The 18,740-nt window shown below is 54.0% G+C and overlaps 1 protein-coding gene across 1 annotated transcript in view; it reads right to left on the reverse strand.

Annotated features, from left to right (window-relative positions):
• Positions 1–290: 290 nt before the first annotated feature.
• NUP210 (nucleoporin 210) overlaps positions 291–18,740 on the reverse strand; it is a 103,799-nt gene continuing 85,349 nt past the window's right edge. Inside the window, exons 29-40 of the mRNA XM_034955863.3 lie at positions 16,370–16,461; positions 14,540–14,714; positions 12,851–13,026; positions 11,297–11,517; positions 9,874–10,010; positions 7,390–7,513; positions 6,274–6,420; positions 5,666–5,916; positions 3,824–4,040; positions 3,288–3,383; positions 3,130–3,213; positions 291–1,837 (exon numbers count right to left, since the gene is read on the reverse strand). Coding sequence (XP_034811754.2) covers positions 1,737–1,837; positions 3,130–3,213; positions 3,288–3,383; positions 3,824–4,040; positions 5,666–5,916; positions 6,274–6,420; positions 7,390–7,513; positions 9,874–10,010; positions 11,297–11,517; positions 12,851–13,026; positions 14,540–14,714; positions 16,370–16,461 — 1,821 coding nt within the window. The 3' untranslated portion in view covers positions 291–1,736. The remainder of the gene's footprint in view (positions 1,838–3,129; positions 3,214–3,287; positions 3,384–3,823; positions 4,041–5,665; positions 5,917–6,273; positions 6,421–7,389; positions 7,514–9,873; positions 10,011–11,296; positions 11,518–12,850; positions 13,027–14,539; positions 14,715–16,369; positions 16,462–18,740) is intronic.

Genomic DNA, 18,740 nt, shown 5'->3' on the forward strand with positions numbered 1-18,740 from the left:
CCATTAGAGACAGAGAGTTGCTTGGTTAGCTTGGGAGCAGAAAGCTGAACTGTGTGGCATCACCTGGTTTTGTCAATGTGCCTTCTTGGGCACACTCACTTGCTGGCAAGATCTGGCTGCGTCCAGATGCACTTGCATTTGCCAACCTGAATGTGCTTGAAAATGATGCTCACCCTTTGGGGAGAATAAAGCTCAGACCTCCAGCTCTGCCAGGCCCCAGAGTATCATAGATGGGTAAAGGGAAGAAATCATCACCATCAGATAGAAATCTCAGCAACGATCACACCCTCTTAAAAAATCACATAGAACTTTATTAAATAAACCAAGTAGAAAGGCTCCTATTTACATCCAGGTTGTCAGTTTAAGCTCAAGTAATATGCAAGGCACAATTCTTCCTTTCTCCAGCTTTAGAAAAATCAACCACATGGCCCAGCCCTGAAGGACTGAAGGGAGCTTGTGCGGGATCCCGTCATCCTGGACTCTCCACACAGCGTCCACGCATGGATGGCCATGGGCATGAGTCTCTGGATCTCCCTGAGGGTGGCCCAGCCTCGGCCTGGAGCACAGGGGCCTGTGATCTGAGAATCTCAGATCCAGAATCAGGAGCTGGGAAGAGAGGACTTTTCCAAGGGTCTCCTCCCCCAGGCCCTGGGGAGTCCCTTCTGGATGGGCAGGCCCTGGGCTGGTGGCCGCCCTCCATCATTGGCCCAGGCCGGGCTCTAGGGCCTGCTGGGAAGCTGTCTGGGGCCCTGCGCCTGATGAGCTGCCATGAAAGTGGCCGCCTCTCACACTGGCAGGCGGTGGCTCAGATCTGCTGAGGTTCTGGAGTGGCACAGGAACAGGAGGAGCAAATGACACTGGGTCTTTGTGCTGAGGCAGGACACAGCGGCTTTCCGAAACACACACACAGAAAATATGACTCCTGCTGCCATCTCAAGGACATTTTCCTAAGGACAGTCCTGGTGTCCTGATGGAGTGAAAGGGATCACACGTGGGATGTCCCAGCAGGGCCTAAGCCAAGTCCATCAGATGTCTCAATGGCTTATGAAACAAAAACAGAGGACTGAAGTCTGTTCACAGTGGCCCATGGTTGGGCAGCAGCCCTGGGTGAGCTCCTGTGTTCTCCAGCCTCTCGCTCACCCGGGGCTTGGCTATCCTGGCCTCCAGGTGCTGGTTCCTGAGGCTTCCCTTGCAGCAGTGGGGCAGATACAGGGACACTCATGTCCCATTGCTCCTCAGAAGTCCTAGCAGCAGCCAGACTAGGAGAAAAGTAAGTTTTCACAGGGGAAAAACCCCACCAAAAACCCCCTAAAGTAACTGGACAGTCCTTTCCCTGAGACCACTACAGTAACATCACCCACAGACAACTTCTAAGGAGCACTTCTAACTGCTCAAAGTCTTGAGAAGGGAGAGATTTTAGCAAGGCTAGGAAAATAAAAATGCAACAGCACATTGTCCAGAAACCCTAGACAACCATGCAAAAAGGAATGAGCCAAAAAGTCTTAGCTTTGTAAGACTTGAAAGGAAAAAAACACACATTTAAAACTTCTACATAAAATGAGCTAATGGGCAGAGCCGAAACTACAGCTCTGTGTGAAGAGACGGCAGTGAAGCTGGCCTGGGGCCGGGGCACTCGTCTGGAGGGGCTTGTTCCAGTGTGAATGCAGCAGGGATGTTCCATCTTGGGGGCGCACGAGGCTCGGCTGAGACCCATCCTCCGGGAACCTTCACACAGCCTAGTGGGAGGCATAGGCTGGGCTCCACAGCCCTGAGGGAGGGCTGGCTTTGCGAGCAGGAGGCAGTGCATTGGGAGATGTGGGTGATGAGGCAGCGAAATCTAGGGTGGGAAGAGAGACGACGTGAGCAGCAGAGCCAGGGAGAGCGGCGCACTCCTCAGTTACAGCCAGCATTCAGCAGGCGCCTGCCTCGCCCAGGACAGTCTCATGGTGATGCCCCGAGGCCTCCCCGGCCAGCAGAGGGAAGTCCATGGGCACCTGCTGAGCTGGCCTCATTCACACAGAGAGGCCTGGGATGCCACCCTAACACCCAGGAGCGCAGAGCCTTCCGGGGAGAACGTGTCTCAAGTTTCAGGACCACAGCAGCATCTGTCCAGGGGGCATGAGGCAGGGAGGCCCCGTGCATCTGAATGCAATGCAGCCTCGGGCAAGAGCGCCACAGGAACAAAGACCCCGAGGGGAGCAGCGATTCTGCAGTGCTCCGGAGACCTTGCAGAGATCCAGGTGTGGCTCCCAAAACCCAGGGAGGAGCACGCTGAGAGAGGCAGCTAGAAAGGGCAGGCACCTGCTGCCAGAGCAGCTGCAGAAGGCAGCAGAGCCGCGAGGAGGCCGAGCACCCGTGGCCTCCCCTGGGTGCTGCTTTGCAGGTGGAGAAGTCGTCAGGCAGAAGACAAGGGCGTGTGGGCTCTCCTTACCCAGGAAAGTGCTTCTACCCACACAACTGGGTCTTCTTTCAAAAAAATTCAGGGACCCCCCTGAAGCCGGTCCATGGGCCCCCATGTCAGCAGACACGAGCTCAAGGACTCTTTGTGTAGGGGAGAGAACCCTCAAATGGGAATCAGGAGACATTAAAGGGCCTTCACGTACAGCAGTACAGGCTGGGCACTGCATTGTTTGAGAGAGAAACTGCATTCACACAGTGAGGTGCTCCCTGGAGCTGTGCAGGGTCACCAGGGCTTTGGGGTCACCAGAGAGACAGTTAGACCATTGAAATAAATGACTTTGCCCATTCTTCTGGGAAATTTCTCATCAGAACTACCCAGAATCCCCATCTGTGAGTCAGCTCGTCCAACCCCAGCTTAGAGCCTTCTGAGGCAGCCTCAGCAAGTGGGCATCTGGTCCTAGCATGCACTCCTGCCTAGACAGAGCTCCTTGCTGCCCATACCTCCACCCAGCATGGCTCTACCTGGGGAAAGCTCTTGCTGAACCAGGACTGGCAGCCCCTCTGCCCCGACCCTCCTGGCTCTCACATCTGTCCTCTGGGCCTCAGGCTCCTTTGGCCCAGGCAAGGGCCTGTTGAGACTTAGGGTTCAGGAGCCTCGACCCCTCCCCCCGAGGGCTCTTCTCTTTCTCAGCAGCTCTGCCTGGTTGTGCCTGCAGGGGGGCTACTCACAGTGGGGGCTGTGTCCAGGGCTGGCTCGAGGCGTGAGGGCTGCAGGCACAGCAAGATCCCGGGGCGTGCAGACAGTGTGGTAGGCTGCAAGAGCACATGGTTGGTTAGAGCAGGTCGGGGCAGGGGAACAGACCCAGAGATACAGGCAGCCTCCTCACCTATGATCATGACCGCCGTCCCAGCCAACAGGGCAAAGAGCGTGAAGAACATGACCTGGTAGGAATCCAGGAAGTGCTGAAAGAGGCTGGTTCCATCTGCCATCAATGGGAAGATGAGTTACCAAAACCACCAGGCCCACTGTGGTGTCCCATCATGTTCCTGCCCTACTGTAGGTCTACAGGCCAGTCCACAGGTCCCTCTTAGATGTAAGGATGGTGGTCTCAGAGGGCCAGGCCACCTGCTGGAGGCCTGGGCCCACAGCTGTTCCTGGTACCCTGGCACTTCTTCTCCTGGCGCAGGCTGCTGAGCAGAGGAGGGGCACAGCCCCTGTGGCTGCCATGTTGAGAACAGATGGGAAAGCTGGGCAGCTAAAGCCTGCATCATGGCCCCAATGAGCAGCGATCACTTTGAGGGACATTCTGCATTTCTGACTCCTCCATTTCTTACACCTCAGGTTTCTACTGATAGCCAGGACCACTCCTGCCTGTCCCTCCCCATCCTGGTCTGTCCCAGATGATGTCATTCCGCGACTCACAAGGACCGGGCCCACGGCGATCCATCACAAAAGCCACTGTCACTGGGATGGCAATGGCTTGGTTGGTCACGGGGCTGGAGAAGGTCAGGGTAGTGGACAGAGGCCCTTGGCTGCCGGCCGCGGGGTCTGAGACGCCGACCGTGTATGTGATGAAGCTGGGCCACCCAAGAGACTTCTCCTTTGCGAATGCCAGCACAGCCGGGGACCCGGATTTCACCTGGAAGAGACATCAGAGCTGGGGGTGCACATTCTGCAGAGTGGGGGGACCACTGAGCGGGGCCTCAGGACCCCGAGGCGGGAGGGCTGCTCTGCATGGCCATCTCTGGAAGCACCCCCCCTTCAGCCTGACACGCTGGGCTTCCCTCCTGGGGCCCAAGGGTACAGGTGGGGACCCCTGCCCAGGTCACACCTCATGGGCAGGTAATGACACCTGGGCACTGCTCATGGACAGCGTGTAGTCTGCAGAGTCGGGAAGCCCTGTCCATACTCAGGGTGTTTTTTGAGGGAAGGACAAATCAATATGAATGTCAGAATCAAATTCAAGCTCATTTAATTCTAATCAACTGCTGCTTACAAAAAGGCTAAACCAGGCTGGGCGCGGTTGCTCACGCCTGTAATCTCAACACTTTGGGAGGCTGAGGCGGGCAGATCATGAGGTCAGGAGATCGAGACCAGCCTGGCTAACACAGTGAGACCCCGTCTCTATTAAAAATACAAAAAATTAGCCAGATGTGGTGGCAGGCGCCTGTAGTCCCAGCTACTCAGGAGGCAAGGGTGGGAGAATGGCATGAACCCGGGAGGTGGAGATTGCAGTGAGCCAAGATAGTGCCACTGCACTCCAACCTGGGTGACAGAGCGAGACTCCATTTCAAAAAAAAAAAAAAAAAAAAAAAAACTTTGGGAGGCCAAAGTGGACGGATCACAAGGTCAGGAGATCGAGACCATCCTGGCTAACACGGTGAAACCCCCTCTCTACTAAAAAAAAATTAGCCGGGTGTGGTGGCGGGCACCTATAGTCCCAGCTACTTGGGAGGCTGAGGTAGGAGAATGGCATGAACCTGGGAGGTAGAACTTGCAGTGAGCCGAGACTGCGCCACTGCACTCCAGCCTGGGCGACAGAGCAAGACTCCGTCTCAAAAAAAAAAAAAAAAAAAAAAAAAAGGCTAAACCAACATGAAGTATCACCAAGCACCAGCTCTCCAAGGTAGCAGCCCAAGCTCTGCTCACGCTGCCAGCGGGCTGGCCCTCCTCCCTCATCAGCGATGCTGAGCATTCCCTGCCTCTGCAGGAGAACATGAGATCACGCTGGCTGCAGCAAGGCAGGAGAAGCAGGCGGAAATGCCAAGGAACTCCTTGGTTCTCTCACCCCAGAACTCTTCCCAGCCTGCCAGGCTCTGGGCCTGAGGGATCATTCACCTACCAATCCCACCCCGTGACTTAGTCACGGAGAAAGTGAGGCCTGGAGAGAGGGGACTTGTCCCAGCAGGGATTAGGGCTTTCCTCCCTGCTCTGTGGCAGATGCTCCTGCACTGAATTCTGCGATGCCACGCACCACACGTTCACTGGCACCTTTTCTGGGGTTCTCACTGCTGCCCCCACAAGCTTAACTTGTAGCTGGGGAAGACCAGCAGAGGTCAGAACAATTAATACAATCACGCAGCCCGAGAGACAGCAATAGTGCTACGGAAAAAGAAAAGAGTACTTCAATTTAAAAATTCTAATTGTAAAAATAAATTTTAAAGAGAGCTGGCCCAGGACATCCACGCCACATTCCCTCTTCCTCCAGGGCCTTCCTGATGCCCCTGACTCCGGCCTGGCCTGAGGCATGCAGATGCCACTCACCTCCAAGTTCTCCAGAACCTCCGGGGCACCAAAGACCCTGACCTCGGAGCTGGTGTAGTGGTTGCTCAAAAGGATTTCAGCCTGGTCGGCGAAGAGACCTGGGCTGAAGGGCACCTCGGCCTCCACCTGCTCTGTGGAGAAGTGGCTGCTGGAGAGGGAGGCACTGACCACCAGAGCTGTCTTCTTCATGCTCAGGTGCTTCCGTTGCTTGTCCGTCAGCCTGTGCATTGTGATTGAACAGAAGTACTGGCCTGCGAAGACAAGGGTGTATTGTCTTGTCCCCTCTCCTGCCCGTGCACTGATGTCATTTCTTCTCCCTGCTTCTCTAACCAGGGGACTCCTATGCATCCTCCAAAGCCCAGGTGAGAAGTCACCTCCTCCAGGGGTCCTCCTGGGAATGCCCTATAAAGGCCTTGGCCAAGCTAGGATACCCTCTGTGACCAGCAGTCCTCTCAAGTCCCCCTGGCGTCAATCCCCAGGCTGCGCTCCTGACAATCTCTGCCCTCTGGACAGACAGCCATGGTGAGCTGGGCACGTGGAAGCCGCAAGATGCCCAGAAGACAGAGACTGTCTCCAAGTCCCTTTCACTTTCAAATCCTCGCAATTACCAAGGGCAGTGTCAAACTGTGGCTCCACAGTGAACACATCTTGAGATGGGAAATCAAAGACGGCCGGCTTGAACTGGGACTGGCAGCTGATGAGGGTCTCTGGGTGCAAGGCCTGGATGACTTCCCTCTGGGTGGGGGTGCACTCGCCTAGAGAGGGGAGAGACGAGAGGGTGTGGGCCAGGCCCGATGGCCGCCACACCAAATTCCACCAGGCCTGCACAGGCTGGCTGGGCTGTAAATGCCACCTGCCCCTGCATGTCTTCCAGCAGGGCCCCAGGGCGGCTCAAAGCTTTGAGATGCAGCCAGGATTGGTAAAGCCAAGGACATATCATATGGAAGAGGATGCCATCGGCATCACAGGGAGCTTCAAGTCAGAATTTCAGCATTTGTTCCAGACCTTGCATCCAGGGGCACGGCAGACGGGCTAGGCCCACTAATGCCTGTCTTCTGTCCCTGTCAGCAGGGGAAATGGCAATTTACTTCTGCACATTCAGAGGGCACTAGTTCTCCACTAACATCTGAGCGGCACTTAGGCAACGGCACAGTGCTGTCCACTTGCGCTGAGGAAGGAGCAGAGGCTGCCATGATGGAACAGAGCTGCCTCGTTAATCAGGACGAGAAGGGCGGTGCTTCACTCTGCCAGTGAGGTGGTTTAAGAAAACAGCCCTGTTGACTTACTTATTTCTGGCAGCTGCTGTTCAGGGCTGTCATGGGCAGGGGATGGGGTTCAACATTCTATGCATGACCTGGGAGAGGTCATTACAAAAATTAAAACCAGCGACGAGTCCTGCTAATTCATTAGTTTCTGGGATTCACGGTGGGAAATTGTGGCTTTCTTTGCTAGGGTGCCCTCGGGCTGAAGTCACATTTCCAGTGCAGAACAGGCACCTTCTGGGAGCTGGGCTCCATTATGAAGATTCCTTTCACTGGCTCAGCTTTTGGAGGACTCCAATTTCAGAAACGCTGGAAGGAGTGGATGAGTGGGGGCTAAATGCCCTCTCTGGAGTTGGTGTGAGTGTGAATAGGAGAAGCAGATAAACTCCATCCAGGGGACACAGGAAGCCACCTCCCCGCTCCCAGGTACTCTGAAGACAGCCCAAGCCCCTCATTAAGTACCTCTCAGGTTAGAGCTTCTGTCTCCCACGGCAACAATCACTTTGGAGGCTGTAGCCTCCTGGAAGCTGGTCTGGATGGGGTGGAGGTGACGGGCCATGATCCTCTGAGGGACGCCGACCACCACCTAGAGAGGGAGCCAAGGAAGCTTCATGGAGCGCCGCCTGTGTCCCGGTCCATGCTGGGCGTTTCCACAACCTCACCCTGCAGTCTGTGACATAGTGTCACCCGTTTCACAGGTGGCAACACTGAGGCTCAAAGCCTAAATGCCTTGCTAGAATGTGGCAGAGAGGGGGTTTGAGCCCAGTCTGGTCAGACTTCACAGCCCAGTTCTCCCATTGAACAAGCTGCTTCCCCCAGCAGCTGACTGGACGCTGAGCAGCGGGCCTGAATTCATTAATCTATCTGGGTGGGCTGAGGATTTTGGCTGTTCAGACAGCCATGATCACTTCTCTGTAGTACAGCACCACCCCCCACCCAGAATCCAGTCTGCCCAGATTTTCCCAGCTGTTCCCCCTGTGCCCATCCTGTACCTGGCCACACCCAAACAGCCCCAGGCTGGAGACCTCCCTGCACTCCCTTGGCTAGGACACCCTCCCATCTTCTCTGCAGAGCCCAGCCTCATCCACCCTTCAGGCCCAAGGCCACTTCCTGCAGCTGAAGGCCCCCCTCCCTCTCTCAGCAGGCACCAGTACTCCCTGCCTCCAGGAGGTCTGATTTCTACCAGTAGGTGAACTTCAGAGCAGGGATGCGATTGAAGCCCCTGCAGCTCCCAGGGATGTGGCCCATGCAGAGCTGTAGGTGACCAGGCATCACTGTCAAACTCACGGTGCCTCCGCTCAGGGCTCACCACCATCCACCTCCAGGGACTGACAGAGGCTGTGTACCACTCTCTAGCCTGGGAACCCCCAACACTGGCTCTCCTCTCCCCTTCCTCCCTGTCCACCCTCAGAGAGTGCCCAAGGCTTCCTGGCCCCTCTCCTGCCTGCACTCCTGGAGTGCCCGTGCACGCCCACCCACTCCCAGGGCTTCAGAGGCCACTTCTGGGCTGAGGCCCCCACCCTGTCCAGCCTTCCTCACAGTGCTCCTGCCGCACCCACCCAGCTGTGCCTCCTGCCTCACCTGGGAGAGCTGTGACATCTCTAGCTCCCTGGCCCAGGCTCCTCACCTCCCTGCAGGCCTACCTACCTCTGTGTGCCCCTCTCAGCAAAGGACCAGTAGCAGCCTGGTCATCCCAAGCCCTTCCTCCCCTCCAGCCTCACTTCTGGATGCTCATGGAGCTCTGATGTGCCTCCCTCCCTCCCGTCTCTCCCAAACCTGCCTTTAGATTCTGCCACACCCAGTGATCCCAGCTGAGGGCCTGGCCTCAGTCTCTGGCCAGTTACCCTGTAGGGACTGCTCTCTCGAGCTCCTCCAGGTGCCAGGTAACCTCTGCAAACACAGCCTTGGTCTATAGCACTGTTTAAAAAACTCCACTGAGTGTGGCATAAGCTTCTACCCCTTCACCCTGGAACAGCAGCAGCAGCAGCTAATTTCTGCTGAGCACTGGCTATGAGCTGAGCACCACCCTAGGGGCTTCTGACGTGCTAACTCACTAAATCCTCACAACGCTATCATCCCCATTATACAGGCAAGAAAATCGGGACATAGCGAGACTCAATGATTGCTCAGTCATAGCCTCACAGTGGCCAAGCTGGGATTTGACCTAGACCGTCTGGCTGTAGATGCCCCACCCTCAACCTGCACCAAACTGCCTGGAATCTGGTGCATTTTCTGATCTGATCACAAAGCCAGACCATGCTTCTCCCACACCCTCTGTTCCAGCCCCCCAGGCTCTGCTCTTGAACCCTACACACCTTTGTCCATGCCACCCCATCCCCTGACCAGAGGCTCTTTCCAGGAGAGCACAGCTGTATTGTCACAGGATGCCTCTGTCTGCAACTGGCTCGCCCAAACTGCAGAGCCGCAGCACTAAATATGCAAACTATTAGGTTAAACTGCTAGGTTCCATAAAGCACATGCTGCCTCTGAAAATGAGATGCATTTGGATCTCAGCCAGACTTGGCCCACTGATTCATTCTCAACTGGAGATGAATGGAAGAGAGAGCAGGTTTTGTCGCCTCCAGACTCAAAAGGTGACTTGCACAGGGAGTCTTAACCTTGCAGGTGACAGGGAAGCACCGGCTCCCAGGAAGTGCCCACTCCAGGGTTGCCAGACCCAAGCCCATGGGAGCTGGAATTCACCCTACAAGGCTGCCTGTCCTCATCACACCCTCTTGAACATGGGGAGACTGAAGCCTGGAAAAAAAAAGGGAGCTTGTCCCCATGTCAGAGTCAGCAAGTGGCCAGTCCCAGACTCATGACTCCCAGACCCAACCCCTCAGATGGCTTCTCCCTAAAAGGAAAAGTCTTCATAATCCTCCCAGAAGGTCAGGCCCGCCTCACAGGCCACTGAGCCACATGTGCCTCCAGCTGCTTAGAGCCCACCTCCTTGTAGGTCCTCAGGTGCCCAGCGACCTCATAGTAAACCGTCACGGATCCCACGGCCCGGGCCACAGCCACACCCGTCTTGGGGTCGATGTGGAGGATGCTGTTGGCCGAGGAGCTCCAGGTTCCTGAGAGGCCTGGAGAGGAAGCACAGGTGTCAGCCCCCTTTCCATAGCTGGACACTCCAGTCAAAGCCCAGCTCACCTGGATGACAGGCCAGCTTCCTCGCTGGCTGCCACTACCCCCATGGGGGCTCACTCAGCAGCCTCAGGAGACAGCCACGCTGCCTGCCCCAGTGCCGGTCATGCTCCTGGCTCCAGCCACCTGGAGCCATCAGCTCTCCCACCCTGCTGCACCCACCCTCTACAGGGCTGTGGCCCCTAGCACCTGCTCTCCCTGACCCCCAACTCCCTGCCTGGAATCTCCTGACCATCCTGGCATGAAGCTTTAGCTGACTCCTGCCCAGGAATGGTCTGGTGCTGCTGCCAGGCCCTGTCCTCTGTAGCTCCTTCCCCAAAGCACAGCCCCTCCCCATCCCTTTGTTGCCTTATCAATTCCTTTTTAGCAAACAGACAGCAGGTGTGAGGCTCAGAGCTTTCACCACATACACATCTGAGTTAAAAGCCAATCACATTATATAATAAATACAATTAAAGGACTCAACCATAATCTATTTATGGCAAATTATATTTGTTTTTCCTTAAAGGTAGTATTTCATCTCCTTTTAAAATGAATTTAGTAAGGTTAAAAAAAAAAGGTGGAGACAATTTGAAAATAAAAGCTAAGTAAATAATTGTACACGTGTTCCACAGATGTACTACAGGTCACCTGGGCATGGCTGAAATTTGGAAGCCCCTGATTTAGCCCAGTGTCCTTCTTTGCTTAAGTCTCCCAGCCTGTGCTGTCACTATGGCGGCCACTTCCCACAGAATTCACTAAAATGGTGAATTCAGTTCCTCAGCAGCAGCGGAGATCCGTGTGTCTCCTGGCTAGAGGAACTGAGTGAGACTATGCAGAGACAGGATGCCCCACAGGAGCAGGGGACCCCCCCACCGACTTGGCAGAGCTGTTCCAGAAAAGGGCTGGCAAATGCTTTCTGTGAAGGTTGGACATAAGCATTTGGGCTATGCAGCCCATACAATCTCTGCTATGACCACACAATCTGGCAGTGGTAGGGTGACAACAGCCACTGACCATACATAATGCACGGCACAGCTGAGTGCCAACAAAAATTTACTTGCAGAAAACAGGCACAGGCTGGATCTGGTCTCCGGGCAGCAGTTTTGGAGCACTGCTCCTGAGTATCCTGCAGGTCTGCCTGTAGGCCCCCGTGACTGGTGCCGAGCCCCTGCCCAGGTAGCCCCCACCCAGCTTTGCAAGCGTCCGTGACTCCACAGGTTCCCTTGCTCAGGATCTATCTTACCTTCCAGGCTGGTCAGAACAGTGGCCAGACAGAGCACGTCCCCCACCACCATGGCCCCGGACAGTTCTGGGGAGATGGCCTGTAGGACAGGCAGGGGCACGAAGTCCGAGAGGCCCGGGTGCTCTGCGTCCCACACACGGAGCAGTGTCAGGCCCACGCTGACTGTGCGGACAACGCAGGTGTTGTTGGTGGGGCCCTTCCCGATCTGCACAAAGTCGTCTCTAGGTACAGGAGAGAAAGGAGGGCTCTCAGTCTCGGGAAAGAAGCTTCCAACTCCCAGAGGGAGAAACGTAATCCATGTCCTCTGCTGAGCAAAGCATTCAACTGACTGAGGTCCCAGGTGTGGCCCCAACTCGAGGTTACCAAGCAGTGGCCCCAGATGAGGGACCACTGCAGGCAGGTGGCACAGGCTCGACCTCCTCACTTGTCATCCCAGAAAGCACATGCAGCTCGCAGCCAAACAGTGGCAGCAGCATCATTCCTGCATTTCAGAAAGGAAGCTGAGGCCCCAAGGGGAAAGAGATCCAGAGTGTTTCCTCACACTCTTCCCACCAGGGAACTGGACATGCCAGAAAGGGAAGGCTGCCCTTACTATGCAACCTGACTGCAGAAGCAGCCTCTGCCCCTTTCCTCCTCTGAAAAATGGGGATCATCACGTGACCGTGACGCAGGCCTGGCATAAGCATTACATGAGGTCAGCAGTGGGGAGGCACCTGCCACAGGGCAGGTGCTCAGTCAATGTTGGCAATGGCAGCTTTGGTGCAGAAGTGTGGACTGCGTGGGGTGACAGTTTGGGTTAGGGATCATGGCTGCATCCTTGCCTCCACCACACCTTCTGACCCTGAGTGCTGACTAGGTCTCTATCAGGTGCTCCTGCTACAAGAAGGCCAGAATGACCTGCAGTGCAGCCAAAGGGCTGGGAGAACTGGGCTCCATTTCCTCCAGGACATGCCCTAAACTGATGGATGGCAATTATGTGCGCATACACGGAGTGCCATGGTTTGCCAGCGGTCCTCATGACCAGTCCCTCAGCTGAAGGAAAGCCCTGGAACCTAGGCCATATTGCCCAACGTGAGAGGTGTGGAAACAGATTTTTGGATGGTGACCTACTCACAGGGCCCACGAAGGGCAGAGCTGGGGCTAGAACCAGGCCTGACTCTAAACCCCAGTTCTTTCCATAAGGCAACACCCCTGACACCTGTCTTTGAATGCATTCAGCAACAGGGAAACACAACTGTGGCAGGACCTGTGGGCAGCCGAAGCTGAAGGGCCAATTTCCTGTGCCTCGGGGAGCACTCCCTGGAGCTGCCCCATGCCCTGTTTCCTCCTTTGGGGGCTGATGCCTGTCTGTCTTCCTCTGAGCTGGTCTGCATCCCCCGAGGGCAGTGGTGCTTCCTCGTGACCCTGCATGGTGCAGCATGCCCACATCTCTTGGAAACTGAAGTAATACACATCTTCCTTCAATAGCAGCAGACTTTCTGTGTTATCCCCAGTTGTCTCTACCAGGTACCAGACAGGACTTCATAGGAGAAATGACCCTTGCCCACATCCTACCTGTTAGTGGCAAAGTTGAGGACCGAATTGTGAGCATGGAAGACATCTCCAGAGTTGTCGTGGAAGTGGACAGTGAAGGTCACGGTCATTCCCAAAGGCACGGCCACCAGGGCCTCCTTGTTCTGGGTGTGCAGGACAGGGCTCATGGAAACCCTCAGGTAGGAAACAGGGGATACCTAAGGGACAACATACAGGTATGATGAGGATTCAGTGCCAGGGACTGGCCTCCAGGAAAACCCACCTCCCAAGGAGGGGACACCTGCCCCCAGCAGGATCCACCTCAGGAACAATGGAGGGCTGGACTTACGGGTCCTGAGAGGAGTAAAGGCCACACTCCCCAGAGTGTCCCAACCTAGTGACAAGGTTCTTACTTCCCAACACAGCAGACTGGCCTCTCTATGAGAAAACCCACCCAGGAGTGTCCCAATCCATGACCTGGATAAATGAGATCACTATTTACATTGCAAGAGGGCCCCCTGGGCTGCAAATGTCCAGTTTCTTCAGAGAACCTGGCTCTTGGGGCATTTAAAGAAACGAAATCCTCCTCGATCGCAGGGGCAGCACTAAGCAGGCCACAGCATGCCCTGCAGGCCACCAGGGGAAGGAGGGAAATGGGGATTTCTGGAGCCCAAGAACCCGAGCTCCATAAACAGCAGCCCTTGTTTCTCTGAGTCCAGGTGAAAATCTATCCTGGCTCAAAAGCTAGTGCTCCAAAGGTCTGAATTTCTTTAACAAAGTTCAGTGGTGCAGTGTCTGGTATACAGCTAGTGCTCAGTACGTATTTGTTGAAATAGGATGAGCAGTCAGTCACTTTCACTCACCAAAAACTAGAGCGGGGGATTTGCTGCCAGGCACCCACTTTGAAACAAAAAGATGTGAATTAATGAAAGAGGTCTGTGACCCAGGCAGAGTCTAAAGATTTAAGTGAGTGTGTGTCTTCTGTCATCCAGGGTTCAGCAAGTGGTGATGATGAGACATGGAAAGAAAATTCCATTCAGCAAAACCCCAGGACCTGACCCAGGGATGCTGATGGAGAAGGTCCCATCCGTAAGGAACACAGAATGGCAGAGGGCAGTGCCATGATATGGCAGAAGGACACGGCCCAAACCAGACAGACCCCATCACTCAACTACCATGCAAGCTTAAGCAAGTCACTCTCACTCTGAGCCTCAGTCTCCTTGTCTGGAAAATGGGCCACCTCATTCTCAAAACCACAGTGGATGTCATGTACTGGATGTCACGACTTGTATGGCAGGTACTGAGCACAACATTCAATGCTCTTAAGAACAGACCATGTTCCAGACACTGGGCTGGCCCAGAACAGGAGCTCCACCATGGGTGGTGATAACATCAGTGGCCAGGCACGGTGGGTGGAGCACCCGCACTCCAGTCAGGAAGCTGTGGTGCCAGTCCCAGCTCTGTAACCTTACGCCAATCATGGACCTTGCTGGGCCTCATCTATGAAATGAAGTTCTTGGAATCAATGATCTCCCAAGGATCTTCGGCTCTGATGACCAGAAGATGCTGTAGCTTTTTATCTACCTAGGACCTTTGCCCCTGAGTTACTCTAAATGCCTGTCTACAGTTTCTTAGCTGGAAGGTGAATGTATTCACTTTTACGCCTCAGAGGCATATTACCTCAGTGCTATTGCTTTCATTACTCCAAAAAGGAGGAGAATGCAACCCTACCTTTACAGCAACAATGATGGTTTGGTTGGCCCCAAAGGGCTCTTGTGCAATCACTTCGATGGTGGATGTCCCGATCATAGACCCTGATGCTAGAAAGCCTTTCTCATCAACATGCACAACTGGAACCTTTTCGGGTCCATCCAGGACGCGGTAGCTCAGAGAGGCTGCACCATCCCTTTGGAAAACAAAACAGAGCTGTTTTTGTAGATGGCAGCAGTGGGAGTGGGCCTGGATACAATGCCAGGAGATCTAAGAGTCTGTGGCTCCTCATGCTCCTGGGAGGAAAAAAGGCCCAATCTTGGCCCCACGGACCTCAGGACCACGTGCCATCAGTTGTCTGAGGCTTCATCAGTCACCCACGGAAAAGTAATTCAGAAATCCAATGGTTCCGAGCAAAGTGTGGCTTCTCACTCTTCCCAGAGCAGTGCCTGCCGTGGGTCGGCCAGCAGGGAGGGAGAGACTGTGAGGGCAGTTTCTTTCATCAGCTCCATGGGACATCTACAGTAAAATATCATTTCTGCAGCAAATTGTTCTCAATTTACTGAAGCAAGGCATCCTGGCATAGTGGAGGATGGGGCTTTGAGTCGGACAGAATCCAAAGCCGGTCCCAACATGTCCTGCCACCAGCTGTGTGCACATTATGTCCCCTCTTCTCTCGGCGTTGACTTCTTACATGGTAAAAGGTGCGCAATGATCCTGTCTTGTCCTATTTCTAAGGACTGTCAACAGAATAAAAACAGGCTACCCGCTAAGAAAACTGTTAGCAAACTACTGATACTATGCACTGGGTAGGAAGCAAATTATGCCGTATCTTTTACCCTTTTACATATTTATTAATATAAAGAAACCCAGGAAGCAAAGGCCTTCAGCTCCCACGGCTAGTTTCCATCATCTCTGTCTCTTCCACAGCCCTATAGATGACTAGGAGCAAATGTTATTGCCTCTGCCTAAACATTCTTCCCCCACCAACCCCTTCCTCTTAACCTGGGGAACTCTTATTCATCCTTCAAGAACTCCAGCCCGAGCATCTCCATCTGGGACATGCCTCCCCTAAATCCCCATGGACAGCACCCTTCTTTGGGCTCTGGTTTGAATATTACACCTTGCTTTTTAATAGCCTTCTCCTGCTACCCTCCTCCGGGGCACCCTATGTCACCCATATCTGTGTTCCTGGAGCCCAGCATGGAGCCTGGCACTTCGTTACTTTTGGCTGAATGAAAACATGTATGTGTTTCATGCAACATGTAAGTGTCCTGTGGCCTGTGGAGTCTCCCGCTTGGCAACTGCCATTCAAATGCAAGCCACTGTTACGAAAGGCATCCCCTTGGAATGAAAGGTAGGAATTATGTTTGCAGAAGAGCTTTAAACAGCTTTTCCCAAGCGTTACTGTGCGGCCCCCTCGCCTGGGGATCTCCCTAGGGTGCAGCTTCTCCCTGGGCAGGTCTGGGGTGGGGCTTGAGAGCTACATCTTCTCTTCCCAGTGATGCTGATGCTTCTGGCTCATGGGCTACACTCTGAGTGGCAAGTCTTGAAACACAACATTTCTAAGCTGGTGTTTTTTTCCCTTTTAAAGACTGAATTTTAGTACCTCGCATAAAAATGTTTCTAGGCTACAAGGAGGAAAAAGAGACCCACAGTGAGAAGTGATTTCAAGAAGCAGAGGAGCACCACAGAGAAGAGAAGGAGCAGGCAGAGGCCTCACCCATTCCAAGCACAGCAGGAGAAAACCTCCCTGAAAGTACCCATGGCTCCTGACAGTGTCGACACATGAGGTGTCGGATGCAAGCACAGCCACACAACTTTGCTGGAAACAAGAGCTGAGTCACGTACCTGTTTGTCTGCAGCTTTATATATGAGTTGGGCGACATTAATATTTGTTCTGCTTCTATTTCAGGGTTGAGCAGCTGCAGCTTCTCAAACACCTGCAAGAGAGGGCAAGTTTCACTTCCGATGGGGCACTGGAGTCACATCCAGGCCAGATGTCTGCTTCTCTCCTAGCAGCAAGAGCCGAGGAGGGGCCAGAGAGGAGAAAAGCGGCTTTCTCGCCTGTCAGGTCACTGATGACATGATGTGAAGGGCTGACCTTTAAGAGGCCAAAGGTGTGGCCGGGTGGAGTAGCTCAGCCAAGGCGACACAGCAAACCCTCAGTCTCTACAAAATAATTTTAAAAATTAGCCAGGCATGGAGTGTGCAACTGTAGTCCCAGCTACTTGGGAGGCTGAGGCTTGCACTCCAGTCTGAGCAACAGAGCAAGACCCTATCTCACACACACACACATGGCCAAAGATATGATGAGAAAAGACAGGCAGGCTCATGTTTGTGTAGTCTAATGGGAGCTCCTTCAAGGAGCCTGGAAACACAGGCCTCTCCCTCCGTGCCCAGTGAGGAAGAACTTTACCTGCCAGGATGTGAGCGCGGAGGGCAGCACACACAACTCCAGCACCAGGGTCTGCTCAGGATAACTGTGCCAGGACTGAGCCTGGGCAAGGTGCCACCGAACTGCTCCTTTCTCTCACAGAGACATCCTGCTCCTCACTGCCACCATCTCAGAACAACCCCCGTTCCACCTCCCAGGCCCCTCTGGCTGGCTCTGGCCATGTTCTTGCAGGATCCACATAGACACACACAGGGGCCTGGTGAGGAGCTCAGTCCGGCAAATGATCAGCCTCATGAGGTCGGCTCAGATCTGATCCTGGGACGCCCAAGTGCTCCAAGGCCCTGGTGGCTCCCCGAGCCCATGGCAACAGCACTTACCTGGGAACTCCAGGCCCCTTCTCTGCAAGACTTCAGATGTGTCCACCACCTGTGTAAGTCCCCTCTCTCAGACCCCTCAGGGCTGCTGTCTCCTCGGCCTCCCAGCCTGGCTCAGGGGCAACCACTAGCTGGCAGGTAAAGCTGTGCCCTGAGCTCCCCACTGGCCTCTGATCAGACCAGGTGGACACCCCTCGGGCCTGAGCCCTGGGCCATGGCCAATATCATCGGATCTGACGAGTGATTCTCTGAGAGGAAGATGGCCTGATTCCACCCCTCCCAGCTCCTCTGTGCTCTGTCCACGTAAGCCTAGATTTCCTTGTGTGTAACATGGTCCACAACTAACATCTTCTCCATGCCTGTCTTGAGAGTTGTGGGCTCCATATGAGGTGACAGGAGGAGCAACACTTCCCAAACGGTGAGAAACAGCCTTTGGGAGCTGGGTGGGGTTTTGGCGTCAGGTGAGACGAGGCTGACTCAGATGCCCCCTTCCGGCATCCACACGGAAGCCACCTCACTGAGTCTGACTCGGACACACTTACTGCTTGGTAAATACATTCATAAATAGGATTCCTTCTATTTTTTTTTAAACCATGCATTCCTATTTTCTCTCTTTAGATGGAGGGGGAGTTGTAAGAGATTTCCCACTTTCCTGTTAACTATAAGAAAAGCAACAGCATGAGCACCATGGTAAATGGCAACTGATACTTGATCTCACTGTCAGGGAGACAACAGGGAGTGGCGGGGCCTGTGGCAAACTGGAGAGTGCAGCTCTAATGGAGTCAAGGTTGCTTCTCATTGCCTGCTGATTTTGCTGTGGCAGACACCATATCTTTAGGACATGCTGCATCTTAGATTTTTACCTGGAATCTTCCTATCTTTACATGACAACAAGCTGTCTCAAAGGCCTGAGTGAGCCAAATAAAACACGTTTGTAGGCTGGATCCAGATTCTCTAGTTTCTGATTTACTCAAACTCTACCTGCTGTCAGATAGGGAAACAGAGGCACAGAGCTGCCAAGTGACCCAACTGAGGTTACAGAATTTGGAAGCTGCAAAACCCTGCCTTTAATTCCATGATAGGCTCCAGGACTTACTTCCTTTTAACAAAGAACATGCATTTGGTGAGTGTGGGGATGTGCATGTGTACCTCTGTGTTGTATGTATGTGTCTCTATGTATGTGTGTCTGTGTGTGCATGTGTGTCGTGTGTGTGTGCGCATGTGCAGGCAGGGGTGAGGGGTTGGCAGATCGGTGGGGGTTTTTTTGTGGGTGTTTCTTTCTTGAAAAGTTTGCTTCTTTGCCCCTGATCAGGGAGGTGCTTGGGTTAGACATAGTTTATTTCTTCTTGAGGCAGGGACTAGAAACTGTTTCTTTTCTTGGGACATATAAGGAATACTTTTTGTTTTTCTTTACAGCTTAGGAGCACCCAGGGGTTACTGAGGCCCAGAG

This window comes from Pan paniscus, chromosome 2 (genome assembly GCF_029289425.2).
Source record: "Pan paniscus chromosome 2, NHGRI_mPanPan1-v2.0_pri, whole genome shotgun sequence".
Taxonomy (NCBI): Eukaryota; Metazoa; Chordata; class Mammalia; order Primates; family Hominidae; genus Pan; species Pan paniscus.